Source organism: Canis lupus, chromosome 33 (assembly GCF_003254725.2).
Source record: "Canis lupus dingo isolate Sandy chromosome 33, ASM325472v2, whole genome shotgun sequence".
In the NCBI taxonomy this organism is placed as follows: Eukaryota; Metazoa; Chordata; class Mammalia; order Carnivora; family Canidae; genus Canis; species Canis lupus.
In genome coordinates, this window is record NC_064275.1 from 30,019,088 (window position 1) to 30,034,293 (window position 15,206).

General features: G+C 38.9%; 1 protein-coding gene across 4 annotated transcripts in view; it reads left to right on the forward strand.

The window, feature by feature from the left end:
* The window catches only part of PAK2 (p21 (RAC1) activated kinase 2), an 89,672-nt gene that overhangs the window by 41,145 nt on the left and 33,321 nt on the right, over positions 1-15,206 (forward strand). For 3 of the 4 annotated variants that reach the window (XR_007408049.1, XM_025473919.3, XM_049105569.1), the window contains exon 2: positions 6,026-6,233. Coding sequence is in view for 3 of the 4 variants with exons in the window: in XM_025473919.3 (XP_025329704.1) it covers positions 6,047-6,233 (187 nt within the window). In the remaining variant the exon portion in view is untranslated. Of the gene's footprint in view, positions 1-6,025; positions 6,234-6,797; positions 6,900-15,206 lie in introns of those variants that run through there. The other variant, XM_025473929.3, reaches the window with a different exon arrangement.

Sequence of the window (15,206 nt, forward strand, 5' to 3'; positions counted from 1 at the left end):
GGGTCCCAGGGTCATGACCTGAGCCAAACACAGACCCCTAACCATCTGAACCACACAAGCACCCTTGGACATATGTTTTCAGTTCTCTTAGGTGTATTCTGGGAGTGGAATTGTTTGTTAGGTCATATAATAGATAATTCTATAATTTTTTAATTCTATAATTTTTTTTAAAGTATTTATTCATGAGAGACACAGAGAGAGAGGCAGAGACATAGGCAGAGGGAGAAGCAGGCTTCCTGCAGGGAGCCTCATGCAGGACTCAATCCCAGGACTCTGGGATCACGACCTGAGCCACAGGCAGACCCAGGCACCCTGATAATTCTATAATTAGTTTTTTGAGGAATTTATTATACAATTCCTATTTATTTATTTATTTATTTATATTTTTTAGTTTCAGACGTAGAGTTTAGCGATTCATCAGTTATATGTAACACTTGGTACTCATTACATCATGTGCCCTCCTTAATGCCCATCACCAGTTACCCCATCCCCCACTACCTCCCCTCTTCAGTTTTTAACTATAAGAGTCTGTTATGAGTCTGTTATGGTTTGTATCCCTCTCTGATTTCATCTTATTTTATTACATAATTTTTTTTTCTTAAGATTTTATTTATTTATTCAGGGGAGACACAGAGAGAGGCAGAGAAAGAAGCAGGCTCCATGCAGGGAGCTTGATGTGTGGGACTCAGTCCCAGAACTCCTGGATGATGCCCTGAGCCAAAGGCAGATTCACTCAACTGCTGAGCCACCCAGGGCACCCCCATAATTGCATTTTAAATAGGCTTTATCATGGAATAATTTTGTATTTACAGAGAAGTTGCAGAGATCATAGGTTTCCCATATACCTAATATTAACATAAACTCTAAAATGTCTGTCAAATCCAAGAAGCCAACCTTAGTACATTACTGTTAACTAAATTCTAGATTGTATTTGATTTTACCAGTTTTTCTATTAATATTCTTTTCTTGTTCGAGAGTATAACGCTGTCATGTTTTCTTAGACCTCTCTGCTCTATGACAATTTCTCAGTCTTTGTTTTTCATGTCCTTGATAGTTTTAAGGCATATTAGTCAGGAATTTTTTTTTTTTTTTTTTTTTTTTATGATAGTCACACAGAGAGAGAGAGGCAGAGACACAGGCAGAGGGAGAAGCAGGCTCCATGCACCGGGAGCCCGATGTGGGATTCGATCCTGGGTCTCCAGGATCGCGCCCTGGGCCAAAGGCAGGCGCCAAACCGCTGCGCCACCCAGGGATCCCTAGTCAGGAATTTTTGTAGAATGTCCTTCAATTTGGATTTGTCTGATGTTTTTACCATGATTAGACTGTGGTTATGGATTTTGGGAAAGAATACCATAGAGGTGAAGTATATTTCTTATTCATTAGAGCAGGTGGTAAGTGATGTCAGTGTCAACATAACTACTGGAGATGATAACCTTGATCATTGGTTAAGGCAGTATTTGCCAGATTTTCCTGCCATGAAGTTATTTTTCCCTTTCCATACTTTACTCTTCGGAAATGAGTCTCCAGGTCTGGCCTATATTCAAGTGAGGAGGGAAGTTAAATTCCAACTCCTAGAAGATTTATCTACATTTATTATTTGGAATTCTTTTGTAAAAATGATTTGGCATCCCATCATTTTATTGATTGATTGATTGATTGATTGAGGAATGCAGAGCAAAAGTGCAAGAGAGAATCTCCATGCCCCATGCAGAACCCCATGCAGAGCCCAATGCAGAGCCCAGTGTGAGGCTTGATCTGATGACCCTGAGATCATCACCTGAGCTGAAATCAAGAGTCGGATGCTTAACTCACTAAGCCACCCAGGCAGGCGCCCCTTCATTTACTTGTCTTGATATGAAATGTATATATTTTATACATTGGGCTAAATATAATGCTACTTTATTAATTTTGTTGCTCTAATCATTCTAGCATTGGCTTTTGAAAACTTTTCCCTGTGTTCCTCATTCTTTTTAAGTACTTCCTATCTTCTGACAATGTAAGATACTCTAGGCTCATTTTGTATTTTTCTTGTCCCAGGCCTGGATGGAACCAGCTATTCAAGGAGCCCTTGGGGCAATTAAGTAATTCACCCAGGGTCACACATTGAAGTAAATGGTGGAACCAGGATTCCAACCAAGGGAATCTGATTTCACAACCCATGCTCTTAATCACAACATTGGACTGCATGCAGCTGAAGGTGTACTGGCAGTTTCTAGTCATGTTCCATCTATGAACCAGCCTTAAGGATAGAATTTGTAGTCAGTTTACATTAAGTAATTATTGTGCTCTGAGAGTGTGAGCACGAGTGGGAAGGAGTGGGAGAGGGAGGGAGAGAGAATCCCAAGCAGACTCCATGCTGAGTGTGGAGCCAGACATGCAGCTGGACTTCAAGGACCCCATGACCTGAGCCAAAATCAAAAATCAGATACTCAACTGACTGTGCCACCCAGGTGCCCTTATTGTGCCCTGTTTTATATCGATTTTTATTTTAACCACAGGTCTGATGCTTATCAAGCTAAAATTACTTTTAGCCACAGATAATCACTGCTAATATTTTGGTGTATTTCTTTCTTTGAATGCATGCAAATGTATTTTGAAATTTTGTTATATTACCCTGATTTTTTTAAAAGATGTATTTATTTGAGAGAGAGAGAGCACGCACATGTGTAAGTGCATGAGCACAAATGGGAGGAGTGGAGGGAGAAAGAGACAGAATCTGAAGCAGACTCCGTGCTGAACGCAGAGCCAGATGCAGGGCTTGATCTCACGACCCTGAGATTACCACCCAAGCCAGCTGCTTAACTGTGCCACCCAGACATCCCATATTACCCTGATCTTTAAATTTAATATGCATAAATGTGGAGCATTCATAGTGTAACCAAAATCTGAACATGCTGTGTCTGTTGTACCTGGTGATTAAGATGAAAGTGAGTTGCTGTAAGGTTAATCTGTTTTGCCTTGATGTTATGGTCACATAAGAAGTAAACATCTGCCTTGATTTATCAAGTTCTCAAGTAATCCTCCAAATACTGTTATTAACCTTATCCTTCTTCCATTTGTAGCAGTAGATAAGTCTTCTCTGGTGATGTACACCAGACAGCCCACACTTCAGAAGAACCAGTTGCTTCTCAATCCAAAGCAAAACAAACCCCACATGTTGTGACCATTTGGTTTGGAAGAATCATCAGACTATATCATCTGCATCACATTCCTAGATTCCAACCTCATTATTATTTCTTCTTCTTCTTCTTCTTTCTTCTTTCTTCTTTCTTCTTTCTTCTTCTTTCTTCATTTTATTTATTTATTCATGAGAGACAGAGAGAGGGATCCCTGGGTGGCGCAGCGGTTTGGCGCCTGCCTTTGGCCCAGGGCGCGATCCTGGAGACCCGGGATCGAATCCCACGTCAGGCTCCCGGTGCATGGAGCCTGCTTCTCCCTCTGCCTATGTCTCTGCCTCTCTCTCTCTCTCTCTCTCTCTCTCTCTCTCTGTGACTATCATTAATAAAAAAAAAAAAAAAATCTTTAAAAAAAAAAAAAATGAGAGACAGAGAGAGAGGCAGAGACACAGAGGGAGAAGCAAGCTCCATGCAGGGAGCCCGACAATGGGACTCGATCCCGGGTCTCCAGGATCACACCCTGGGCCGAAGGCAGGCGCTAAACCGCTGAGCCACCCGGGCTGCCCTCATTTCTTCCTTTGACCACCAATAGTAATTTCACTTCAGGCAGTCTTTCTCACACACAGATAAGAGATCTTTTTTTTTTTCTTTTACTCTCTTGTCCCAGCCCCCCTCCAGCTAGTTATCCCCAGAAAAGTTTATTTTCCTCCTTAACCTTCTCTCCTGCTTGCTCATTTGAAGGCTAAAATAATTCTCATTGTGGCAGATAAAATACACAGGGTTCTAGTGACGCATATTTTTATCAGGAAAAACCGAAGCTGTAAGATTTGAAGTGGAATTAAGTACAATAATCTCTTCATTCCTCCATTCTTCTCAAATTATACCTACTTTTCTTCAGGTGCTAACATTCAAACTAAATTAAAAAAATTTCTTTTTAATTTTATCTAAATACAATTGGCATTCTTTTCATTTTACATATATGAAGTTTCGTTCACCTACATTAAATGACTGTAATCAGCATCTAATTACTAATCAAAATTTTATTTACTGAGGAAATGTGTTGTTTTCCAATGTATATTTTTGCATCAGAACTATATATATATATATATGGGATCCCTGGGTGGCGCAGCGGTTTAGCGCCTGCCTTTGGCCCAGGGTGCGATCCTGGAGACCCAGGATCGAATCCCACGTCGGGCTCCCAGTACATGGAGCCTGCTTCTCCCTCTGCCTGTGTCTCTGCCTCTCTCTCTCTCACTGTGTGCCTATCATAAATAAATAAAATAAAATAAAAACTATATATATATATATATTTTATATAACATTAATATATATGTAAACAGAGTTGAAGTTTCCACTGAATTAGTCATGTGGATTAAGGGGTTTCTTAACCTGCCTAGTCAGGGCATCACAGGATGACAGAGTCTTGGGATTTGGCCATACCCTGGTTTTCAGCCAAACCCTGGATTTACTTTTGTCAGTGTTCCCGGATGGATCAAGTTCTGTGAGACTGCAAAGCTTTCAAGGGACTAGCAAATGTAGTTAGAATGTCAGATTTTCAGAGAAACCAAATATTGCAACGGTGGCACATTCTCATCTGTTAGGCAAGTTTATATGAAGGCTAAGTTGTAATCACAGGGCTAGTGAACATGGAGTCAGATGCTTTGTGGGGAGTGGTGTTGGTTAATGTCTTTAATAGCAAACATTCTATCTCTGCTATAGAAATGGACCTATCGGAGGGGCACCTCGGTGGCTCAGTTGGTTGGGCGTCTGTCTTCAGCTCAGGCCCTGATCCTGGGATCCTAGGATCAAGCTCCGCTTTGGGTACCTTGCTCTGAGGGAAGCCTGCTTCTCCCTCTCCCTCTGCCTGCTGCTTCCCCTGCTTGTTCTCTGTCTTTGTCAAATAAATAAATAAAATCTTTAAAAAAAAAAGAAAGAGAGAAGAAAGAAAGGAAAGAAAGAAGGAAGGAAGAAAAGAAAGAAAAGGAAGGAAGGAAGGAAGGAAGGGAGAAAGAAAAGGAAGGAAGGAAGGAAAGAAAGAAAAAGAAAGAAAGAAAGAAGAAAGAAAGAAAGAAAAAGAAGAGAAGTGACTGTCAGAGACCTTTTGATTGATTCGTCAGAACAATTATCTTCCTCTGCAGAATTCTTTTTTTTTTTTTTTTTTAAAGATTTTATTTATTTGTGACAGACATAGAGAGAGAGAGGCAGAGACATAGGCAGAGGGAGAAGCAGGATCCATGCCGGGAGCCTGAGGCAGGACTCGATCCCGGGTCTCCAGGATCGCGCCCTGGGCCAAAGGCAGGCGCTAAACCGCTGAGCCACCCAGGGATCCCCCAGAATTCTCTCTTTTTTTTTTTTTTTAAGATTTATTTATTTATTCATGATAGACACACACAGAGAGAGAGAGAGGCAGAGTGTGTCACAGGCAGAGGGAGAAGCAAGGCTCCATGCCGGGAGCCCGACGTGGGACTCGATCCCAGGACTCCAGGATCGCGCCCTGGGCCAAAGGCAGGCGTCAAACCGCTGCGCCACCCAGGGATCCCAGAATTCTCTTTTTTAAAAGACTCCATGTTGTCTGTCTTTTCATTGGAATATATCCTCTTAGAATCAATTGATTAGGTAAATATCTTATGATATATTAGTATCTGCATGTTTCCTCAAAACTTAACTGGAATTCACTTTTCAAACATTCCCTCAGCTAACTATTTACCAACTTTAATAGGGGAGATTACCTAAATTAATAACCACTTTCATCTCTTAACTCATGGAGTTTTACAAATTTTACAAAGCACTCTAAATAGATAATATTTTCTAATTCAGAGCTGGAAAGAGGATAATTATTACTGTTTGTGCTTATCTCTACTATTTTTTTACCTTGTTATTAACTGTATGATTTTGCCTATCTATTTCAGGCAGTATCATAATTCTAAATCATGTCCGATAACGGAGAACTGGAAGACAAGCCTCCAGCACCTCCTGTGCGAATGAGCAGTACCATTTTTAGCACTGGAGGCAAAGATCCTTTGTCAGCCAATCACAGTTTGAAACCTTTGCCCTCCGTTCCAGAGGAAAAAAAGCCCAGGAATAAAATCATCTCTATATTCTCCGGCACAGAGAAAGGTAAGTAGGTACTGTCATTTCAAGAGTCTCAGTTATTATTTTATGTTACCAATTTTTATGTCTTTTAAATTGAAGTATGTAGTAATTTGAGATTTTTATGGTGAAAACAGTATAGATCCTAGAAAACTATTGATGGTGGTACATAGACACTATTAGAAAGGCTATTGTCTCTTAACCTGTTATAAAAAAGGATAAAACTAAATTTATTGCTCATATACTTGTTATAACCAATGAATTTCTGTAACCATCTTCATTTTCTAAGACTTGGGCCATAGTTTATTGCTTCTCAGCATCAATGAGATTTGGATATTTGAGAAAGGCCTAATAGAGTTTCTGATTTTTCAGTAGTAGTAATACTTAGTACTTTTTGTCATGTATTCTGTTGTGCCCTTAGAAGCCTCTGTGGCAGCACTGATTAATCAGTATATTAATGTGTCTTCTACAAACATTAATCTAGTCCAGAGTTTCTCAACCTCAGTAAGAATGACATTTGGGGGCCAAATAACGCTTTGGTGCAGGGATCTGTCTTGTGCATTATAGAACATCCTATAAGCCATTTTTTAGCTTTTACCCACTAGGTGTCAGTAGCACCATCCACCCAGCTATGACAACTAAAAATGTCTCTAGACATTACCAGATATCCTCTGTGGGGAGAATCACCTCCAGGTAAGAACCACCAGCCTAATCACACAAAGTGGGATAAAGACTCTAAATGGTCATCTAAGTTGAAGTCACTGAATTTGTTTTGGTGTCAAACCTAAAGAAAGAACTTACGGTTTTCACAGTTTTTTAGAATTAGATTATGGACTGGTAATGGATTTCAGAATAAGAATTAAATTAATGTATTTAATTACATTAGGCATGGCAATATGTCTCTGATAGATAGTAATAGATCTATGTGAAGATAAAGATATATTTCCACTTACGTAGTAGGTTAACATTGAGAAGTAAACCCAAATGGGAGAATAGTGCTTTGTATATAATAAATACACATTTAACTTAAGAATACATAATCAGTGATAATTTGAATGAGGTAATATGTTTAATATTAATAAAGAATCAAGTCTTTGAGAATTTAATAGTATGTAATCATGAGACCGATAAAAACCTGTTCCTTTTATTGTGTATCTCTTACTATAGTTTTGCTTTTAAGATTTCATGTGTGATTGTAACTGAAAACCCTCATGGAAGTATGTTTTTTAAGTATATATGGGAAGAGGGCAGGGAAGTGTGTGTATTGGAGAATACTGAATGCTCATCTTCCATAGTAGTAAATTGGTGTATGTAAAGTAGGAAAACCTAAAAGTGTAGACACAGTATTTATAATTATGGGGGATAGAAAACAAATTTATGAAGGTTAGTACCAGAAGAAATTGCTGACAGGATTGAAATGACTTGCCAATGGAGAGCAAAATGCAAAGTGGGGTAAGGGAAGAGGATGTTGACTCTTGATCTTGAGGTTGTAAGTTGGAGCCCCATATGGGGTATAGAGATTACTTAAAACAATAAAATCTTAAAAAAAAAAAAAAGTAGAGTAGGGTAATGCTCAAGCTGGGATAAAATGTACTTAGGGACAGCTTTGTAGAGGCAAAAAGCAAACAAAATGAAATGGGTAATGGTAGTAGGGTTTGTGAGCAAATTGAATATACATTTACATAAATTCAAAAGAGCATACCCATCTCTGATCATTTTGAGACTCTTCCAGTTTTAGCTTCTTAACTCACTCATCAGCTATTACTAACTCAAGGTCCCCCCTCACAAAGAGAGGGTGAGGGTACTTAGGATAACTCTGATGGCATTTAAGTTTATCAGCCCTTGAGATCTGTATTTAACATCCATTAAATTTTGTTTTTGTAATTTCCGAAATCTTTTGTTTTCTTGTGTTTATCACATTCAAGATCTAATAATTTTTCAGAGCTGATCTTAAAACTTTCCAGGCTCTTTATTTTTTAAATATTTATTTATATAAAAAAATATTTATTTATTTGAGAGGGAGAGAACCCCAAGCAGACTCCACACTGAGCAGGGAGCACTGAGCCACGTGTGGGGCTCAACCCCATGATCCTGAGATCATGATCTCAGCCAAAACCCGGAGTCCAAGGCTTAACCAACTGAGCCACCCAGGCACCCCTACAGGCTCTTTAAAAGACACAACAACTTTGCCTTTCTACTTAGTTCCTTTTTTCTTCTGTCTTAAAAAAAATTCTGTTATAGTGGCAGCAGCTAGGTGGTGCAGTCGATTAAACATTGGACCCTTAGTTTCTGCTCAGGTGGTGATCTCGAGCTTTTGAGATCCAGCCCTGGGCTCAACTCTGCGCTCAGTGCAGAGTCTGCATAAGATTTCTCTTCCCCGGGATCCCTGGGTGGCGCAGCGGTTTGGCGCCTGCCTTTAGCCCAGGGCGCGATCCTGGAGACCCGGGATTGAATCCCACATCGGGCTCCCGGTGCATGGAGCCTGCTTCTCCCTCTGCCTGTGTCTCTGCCTCTCTCTCTCTCTCTCTCTCTCTGTGTGACTATCATAAATAAATTTTAAAAATTAAAAAAAAAAAGATTTCTCTTCCCCTCTCTCTAATAAATAAATAAATCTTAAGGGGGAAAAAAAAAGAAGAAAAGAAATCTTTGCCAAACTAGAGGTCAAAGATACTTTCATATGTTTTACTAAAAGTTTAGTTTAAATCTTTGAACTATCTAGATTTGGTTTTTATGTTTCTGTAAAGAGAGATCCATATTCACTTTTTTCAAAAAACCAGTGTCCCATACCTTTCATTGAAACTTTGATCATTTCCCCACTGACCTGCAATACTAGCTATTATCTATCAGGTTTCCTCATAAGCCAGGATCTACTTATGTGTTCTCTACTTTATTGCATTGGCTGACTTGTCCCTGAGCTAATACTGTACTGCCTTAATTACTATAGCCTGTAATTCTTAATACCTAAGAGAGAAAATCTGTGAAGTTTTTCTTTATGATCTTTGGCCCTTTGCTCTTCTCTATACATTTGAGAATTTATCATGTACTTTTTTTTTTTTTTTCATGTACTTTTTTTTTAAAAAACCTGTTGATGAGGCAGCCCCGGTGGCTCAGTGGTTTAGCGCTGCCTGCAGCCCAGGGCGTGATCCTGGAGACCCAGGATCAAGTCCCATGTCGGGCTCCCTGCATGGAGCCTGCTTCTCCCTCTGCCTGTGTCTCTCCCTCTCCCCCCCACCTCTCTCTCTCTCTGCCTAAATAAATAAAAATCTTAAAAAAAAAAAAAAAACCTGTTGATATTTTGGTTAGAATTATATACAGCCTTGTAGTTGAGAGAACACCTGCAGAGTCACTTTGTATAGCCTAGATGGAGGGAGAGAAAGAGAAAGAGAGCTGGAATGTTTGGAGGAATGGGTGCTCCTTAATTCCTCTCATTCCCTGGGGCTCTTCCCTCCCTTCCCAACCCAGCCTCCCACACTTACTGTTCCTTCCTGCAAGCTGACATCTCTGAGGTAACTGTAACCTGAAGCTTTGAGAAGTAGGAGAGGGGTCCCCTGTGTGTGGGTATGCACATTCATGCTTAAATGAACACAGAGATCTACCTGCTTAACCACCCTCAACATTTCTGAACTGGCATTCTCCTGCCTCCATCCTGAGCAGCTGTTCCTCTCCTTAGTCTTAACTGAATTGCTTTTCATCTTTAGACATTTCTCACTGATTCTGTTCTATGATAAATAGATTTGTCCTAAAAGGAAAGGGCTATACAGTATGTGGTTAGTCTATCATCTTCAAAAATGAGTCTAGAAGGGAAAAAATTGTATTTTTATTTTAAGAAATAAAAATTACCCTAAGATTTTTGCCATCTCTAATATAAAACCTGATCTAGAGATACTCATTTTATTGTACTGAAATATACATCCCTATTCCTGTCCTTACTAACAGACAGCGAATGTTTTCATTAAAAAAAAAAAAAAGACCATCTTCAGTTATTCATTATTGGTTTATCAATGTTACTGGAAGAGTTAAGAAAATTAGAAATTAAAAAAATAATAAAAAATAATAAAAAATAAAAGAAAATTAGAAATTATACTTTTTATGACAAGTTGATTGAGCAAATCTTTTCACATTTTGATATATATGTATCATCTGTACCCTGTGAGTGATCAAAGATAGGGATAAACAAAGCAGATGGTGTCCCTGCTCTCAGGACACTAACCAATAAAATTACGAACTATGTAAAGTGGTAATATGGATAGTGTAAGACATCTGTCCTATCTGGGAAGGCTTCCTAAAGAAGTGACAGTAGAGCTGGAGACTAAAGAATAAATAAATGAAAATAGTTAGGAGGATTTTAATAGTTAAAAATATGTGTTCTGTGCCTAGAAAAGAGTTTCGGTGGCCCAGCTCCAGGAGGGATCATAGCACATTTATGGAGCTGAGTACAGTCCAGTGTGACTTGAAAGCAGGGAAGGGGAAAGAATAATAGTGTAGCGTGTGGAGGAAACCACAGACAGGAGAAGAAGCTAAATAGGTAGGCAGGGAAGGGAGTAGGTCATAATGGGCCTTGTATTCCATGCTACAGGGCTCAGATTTTATCCTGTTTCCTAGGGAACCATTTCAGAACTTTAAATTGGGGAAAGACCTGGACACATTTCTGTCTTAAATAAGAGAAACTAGCAGCTATATAGAAAGTAGGTATTGTTGGAGGCCTAAGACTAAAAATGGAAACTAGTTAGGATTTTGCAGTAGTCCAGGTGAGAAATGGCTTAACAAGTCCAGTAGGTTTGTCAGTAAAAATGGCAGTGAGCCACTGTCTTGGCTTATTTTTTAAAAGCTCTATTTAGTCAGCATTGAATGGTATAGTACTTGTTAACCAAGTATGTTATGCACCTTCACTTCTGGTTAGTGATGAAGATGACAGAACTGAAAATATCCCTTCTGATCTAAATATCAAATTCTGAGATTAATAAGAGTGGCCCATACCTATTTTTCCTACTTTTTAGAGAATACCCTTCTTTGTGATGAAACAAAAAGTTTCATTAATTTGAAGCTGTTTTGGGTCAAAATAACAAGGGAGTAATCAGTAATCACTGATTCTGTTAGAGTAGAAATAGAAGAGTCTTCCTTTTAAAGAGATGGGGGTTTTTTAGCCTTAGATTCTAGCTGAAATGTAGCCAAAAAGATGGTGGCCTTAAAGAACATGGCAGTGTCATACCTAACGATTCTTTTTAAGCACATGACTTAAGGGCCTCACCTCTTAGCTGAAAGTTGCTGCCTGCCTGCTTGTTTTGTTGTCTGATGAAGTTGGAAAGTGGTTCCAAGAATCTTTTTTTCTCCCTTCTCGCACATTGTTTGATTTGAGACATGTTTCACCATCTTTTTGTTTTAGGTATTTTTTTTAATATCCCTTTCCTTTCCTAAGACAACTAACATACAAGGAATATTTGTATGTATCTGTGTGTGTTACATAAAAACAAATGGGATTACATAGATTTTCAGATACTGGGTCATTTCCTTTATAGTGAACTGTTGTATATCAATGTGTATCAAGTTCTGCTTAATCATTTTTACTTCTTTTACTTTTTATTCTGTACTCTTAATATATGTGAAACTTTCTTCAATACATCTTTTTTTTTTTTTTAAGATTTTATTTATTTATTCATGAGAGGCACAGAGAGAGGCAGAGACATACAGGCAGAGGGAGAAACAGGCTCCTCAATCAGGAGCCTGATGTGGGATTCAATCCTCAGACTGGGATCACACCCTGAGCCAAAGGCAGATAGATGCTCAACTGCTGAGCTACCCAGGCATCCCCCAATATACGTTTCTAAACTCAGCATTCCTAGGTTGAAAATGTGGCTGGGCCTTAGACACAGATGGAACCAGGAATTCTCTTGCTGTATATCTTGTCTGTTTCTGTGTTACCTTTATTATTATTATTTTTTTTAATTTCAGACTTTTTTTTCTCTGTATGTTAGGAAACAACCCTCAACACTTCACTTCTTGGGGTTTATATCTTATAACTCCATTCACTAGTGAAAGACTGATTCTCAAGACGTTAATTCTGGCTTAGTTTAGGTATTCACTCCTAAACCAATCTAATTGCCTGGGAATTGGAACAATGGCTGACCTGGCTTGAATTTCATGCCTACCTTGGACCAGTCATCTATAATCAAGGTCATTTAATAAAATAGTATCTTTGCCAACCATATGTATATCAGAAGTGGAATACTGAGCAGGTTTTTTTTTTTTTTTTTTTAAAGAAGAGGAAATGAGTACTTTTATAATGCATGAAGTTGTTTTTCTGTCATCAGTTCAGAGCCATATAAAAAGTAAACTATTAGTTTATAGTTGGTTAATAAATATTTCCTCTATGCAGGATACTGAGTTATGAGTCTAGGGACTTCTAAAGAATCTTCTAAAAGAGAAGTAGAGAGCATGATATCAGAACACTCATAGTGTAGTTGAAAATGAGCAGTTATTTTTGATAGATGGAATTGTGCATTTCAGTAGAGATGGCAAAATTTATACTAGGTTTAACAGTTGCATTTCCCTCTGCTCCTTGCCACACCTAATGCACCCTGCCCACTTACCATAGTCAGATCTCTTGTAAATAAATATGTATCGAAGAAACCTAGAAAGGAGATGGACATTAGTCACAAATTTATCCTCACTAGTCAAAAAAAATAGTATGCTTCCCACTAGTGCTAGGTCAGTAGCATCTTGTAAACAGAGAGTGGTGCGGTGTACAGTAACATTCCAACTGTAGATATGCAGACCTATCAAAGAACATGACTTTTAGCTTTTATATTAGGAGAATTTAAGCAGATTGACAGCATAGCAAACTGACCACATGCCTCTATTTGCTATCCCTATCCCTCCTCAGACCCAAGTAAAATAACAAATTTTCTTTTAATATCATAAGAGCAAAGAAAATAGAAGGGACATAGTATACAAGAGATTTCAGTACATACTTGAAAGATAGAAGGGTGGAAAAGTGGCAACTGACTGAACAGATGAGGACCTATCCACTTGCATATGCAAATGGGAATGTCTGTGAGAAGTGAACAATTTTCCTTGTAAAAATCTCAGAGGCTTAGGGTTTAGAGACATACAACATCACGTGTGTGTGTGGTGGAGTGGGGGAGATATATAATACACAGGCTGAAAAGGGGGAGGAATTAGTTGAAAATCTGTGTAGGAGGAATCAGAAGCCCCTTAGGACCCCTTCTTTACCCCATGTAGCCAATGAAAATGTTTTTAAGTCCCATCCTCAGGTAGAAAAAAAGAACAAACTGATGTTTATTTGTATTCAAGGAGAAATTAAACCAAGAAGCCCCTCATTCTTGTCAGAGGAGTCACCAGAATAAGGCAGATTCCTTAACTGTAGGAAACAAACTGAGGGTTATTTGAAGGGAGGTAGGTGGGGGATGGGATAACTGGTTGATGGACATTAAGGAGGACACTTGATATAATGAGCACTGAGTATTATATGTGGTGGATGGTTAATGAATCACTGAATTCTGAAACTGAAAAAAGAAAAGAAGGGCAGATTCAATGCAAGTTAACATTAAATTTGTTTCCTCTAACCTGCTTTCAGAATACTTGTAGCTTGACTCAAAGCCCTCAGACTAGAGATTGGAAGATTTTTCTCTGGATAAACAGAATGCTCTGAAAAAAAATACTTTAGGTACCCCACCCCCCACCCATCTTTAATGAAAAGGCTGATATATCTCTCAGTTAACTTTTTAATATTCCTCTGTATGGGGATGCCCAGGTGGCTCAGCGACTTAGTGCTGCCTTTGGCCCGGGGCGTGATCCTGGAGACCTGGGATCAAGTCCCACGTCGGGCTCCTTGCATGGATCCTGCTTCTCCCTCTGCCTGCATCTCTGCCTCTCTCTCTCTCTCTGTCATGAATAAATAAATAAATAAAATCTTTAAAAAACAAATATTCCTCTGTATGAATATATAGCAAAGAATTACCAGACATTTGAGAAAACCCTTGCTGTAATAGAAGAGAGTACAAAACAACAGAGGATAAAAAGGAATTAGAACAGACAATGTAGGGTGAAGAAAACCAATCTATACACACAAACTGTGTAATCTTCAAAGAGAAGATCACTGGCATCCATGAAACAAGGAAAGTATTGTCAGAACGATCAGAAGCAATGAGAAATAATTCTTAGGAAGTCAACATTTAATATTACCAAAACAAAAGATATCAATAGGGATCCCTGGGTGGCGCAGCGGTTTGGCGCCTGCCTTTGGTCCAGGGCACGATCCTGGAGACCCGGGATCGAATCCCACATCAGGCTCCCGGTGCATGGAGCCTGCTTCTCCCTCTGCCTGTGTCTCTGCCTCTCTCTCCCTCTCTCTGTGTGACTATCATAAATAAATAAAAATTTAAAAAAAAAAAAAAAAAAAAAAAGATATCAATAGGTGGAAGATTGGAAGACAATCAAGAAAATTCTCCCAGATTATTAAACAAAACTACAAAGATGGAAAATATGAGAGGAAATATATGATATGCTGATAAAACTTAATGAACGAATAAAATAATCTAAGAAATGATAGAACAAATTTCCCATATCTGAAGAATATGATTTCCAAATGGAAGGGATTCACTGAATCTTCATCACAATGAAAGAGTAAAGACCACATCAAATCATATCATCCTGAAATTTCATAATACCACAGATATGACAGCAAAACCTATTATATTTCCAGTCAAGATGGAGTAACAGGAGGGCACCCCGGGTGGCTCAGCGGTTTAGCACCGCCTTCAGCCCAGGGCCTGATCCTGGAGACCCGGAATCAAGTCACACGTCAGACTCCCTGCATGGAGCCTGCTTCTCCCTCTGCCTGTGTCTCTGCCTGCCTCTCTCTCTCTCTCTCTCTCCTCTCATGAATAAATAAATAGAATCTTTAAAAAAAAAAAAAAGAAAAAAGATGGAGTAACAGGGACTAGAAAGAAAAAAGATGGAGTAACAGGGACTAGATTTTGC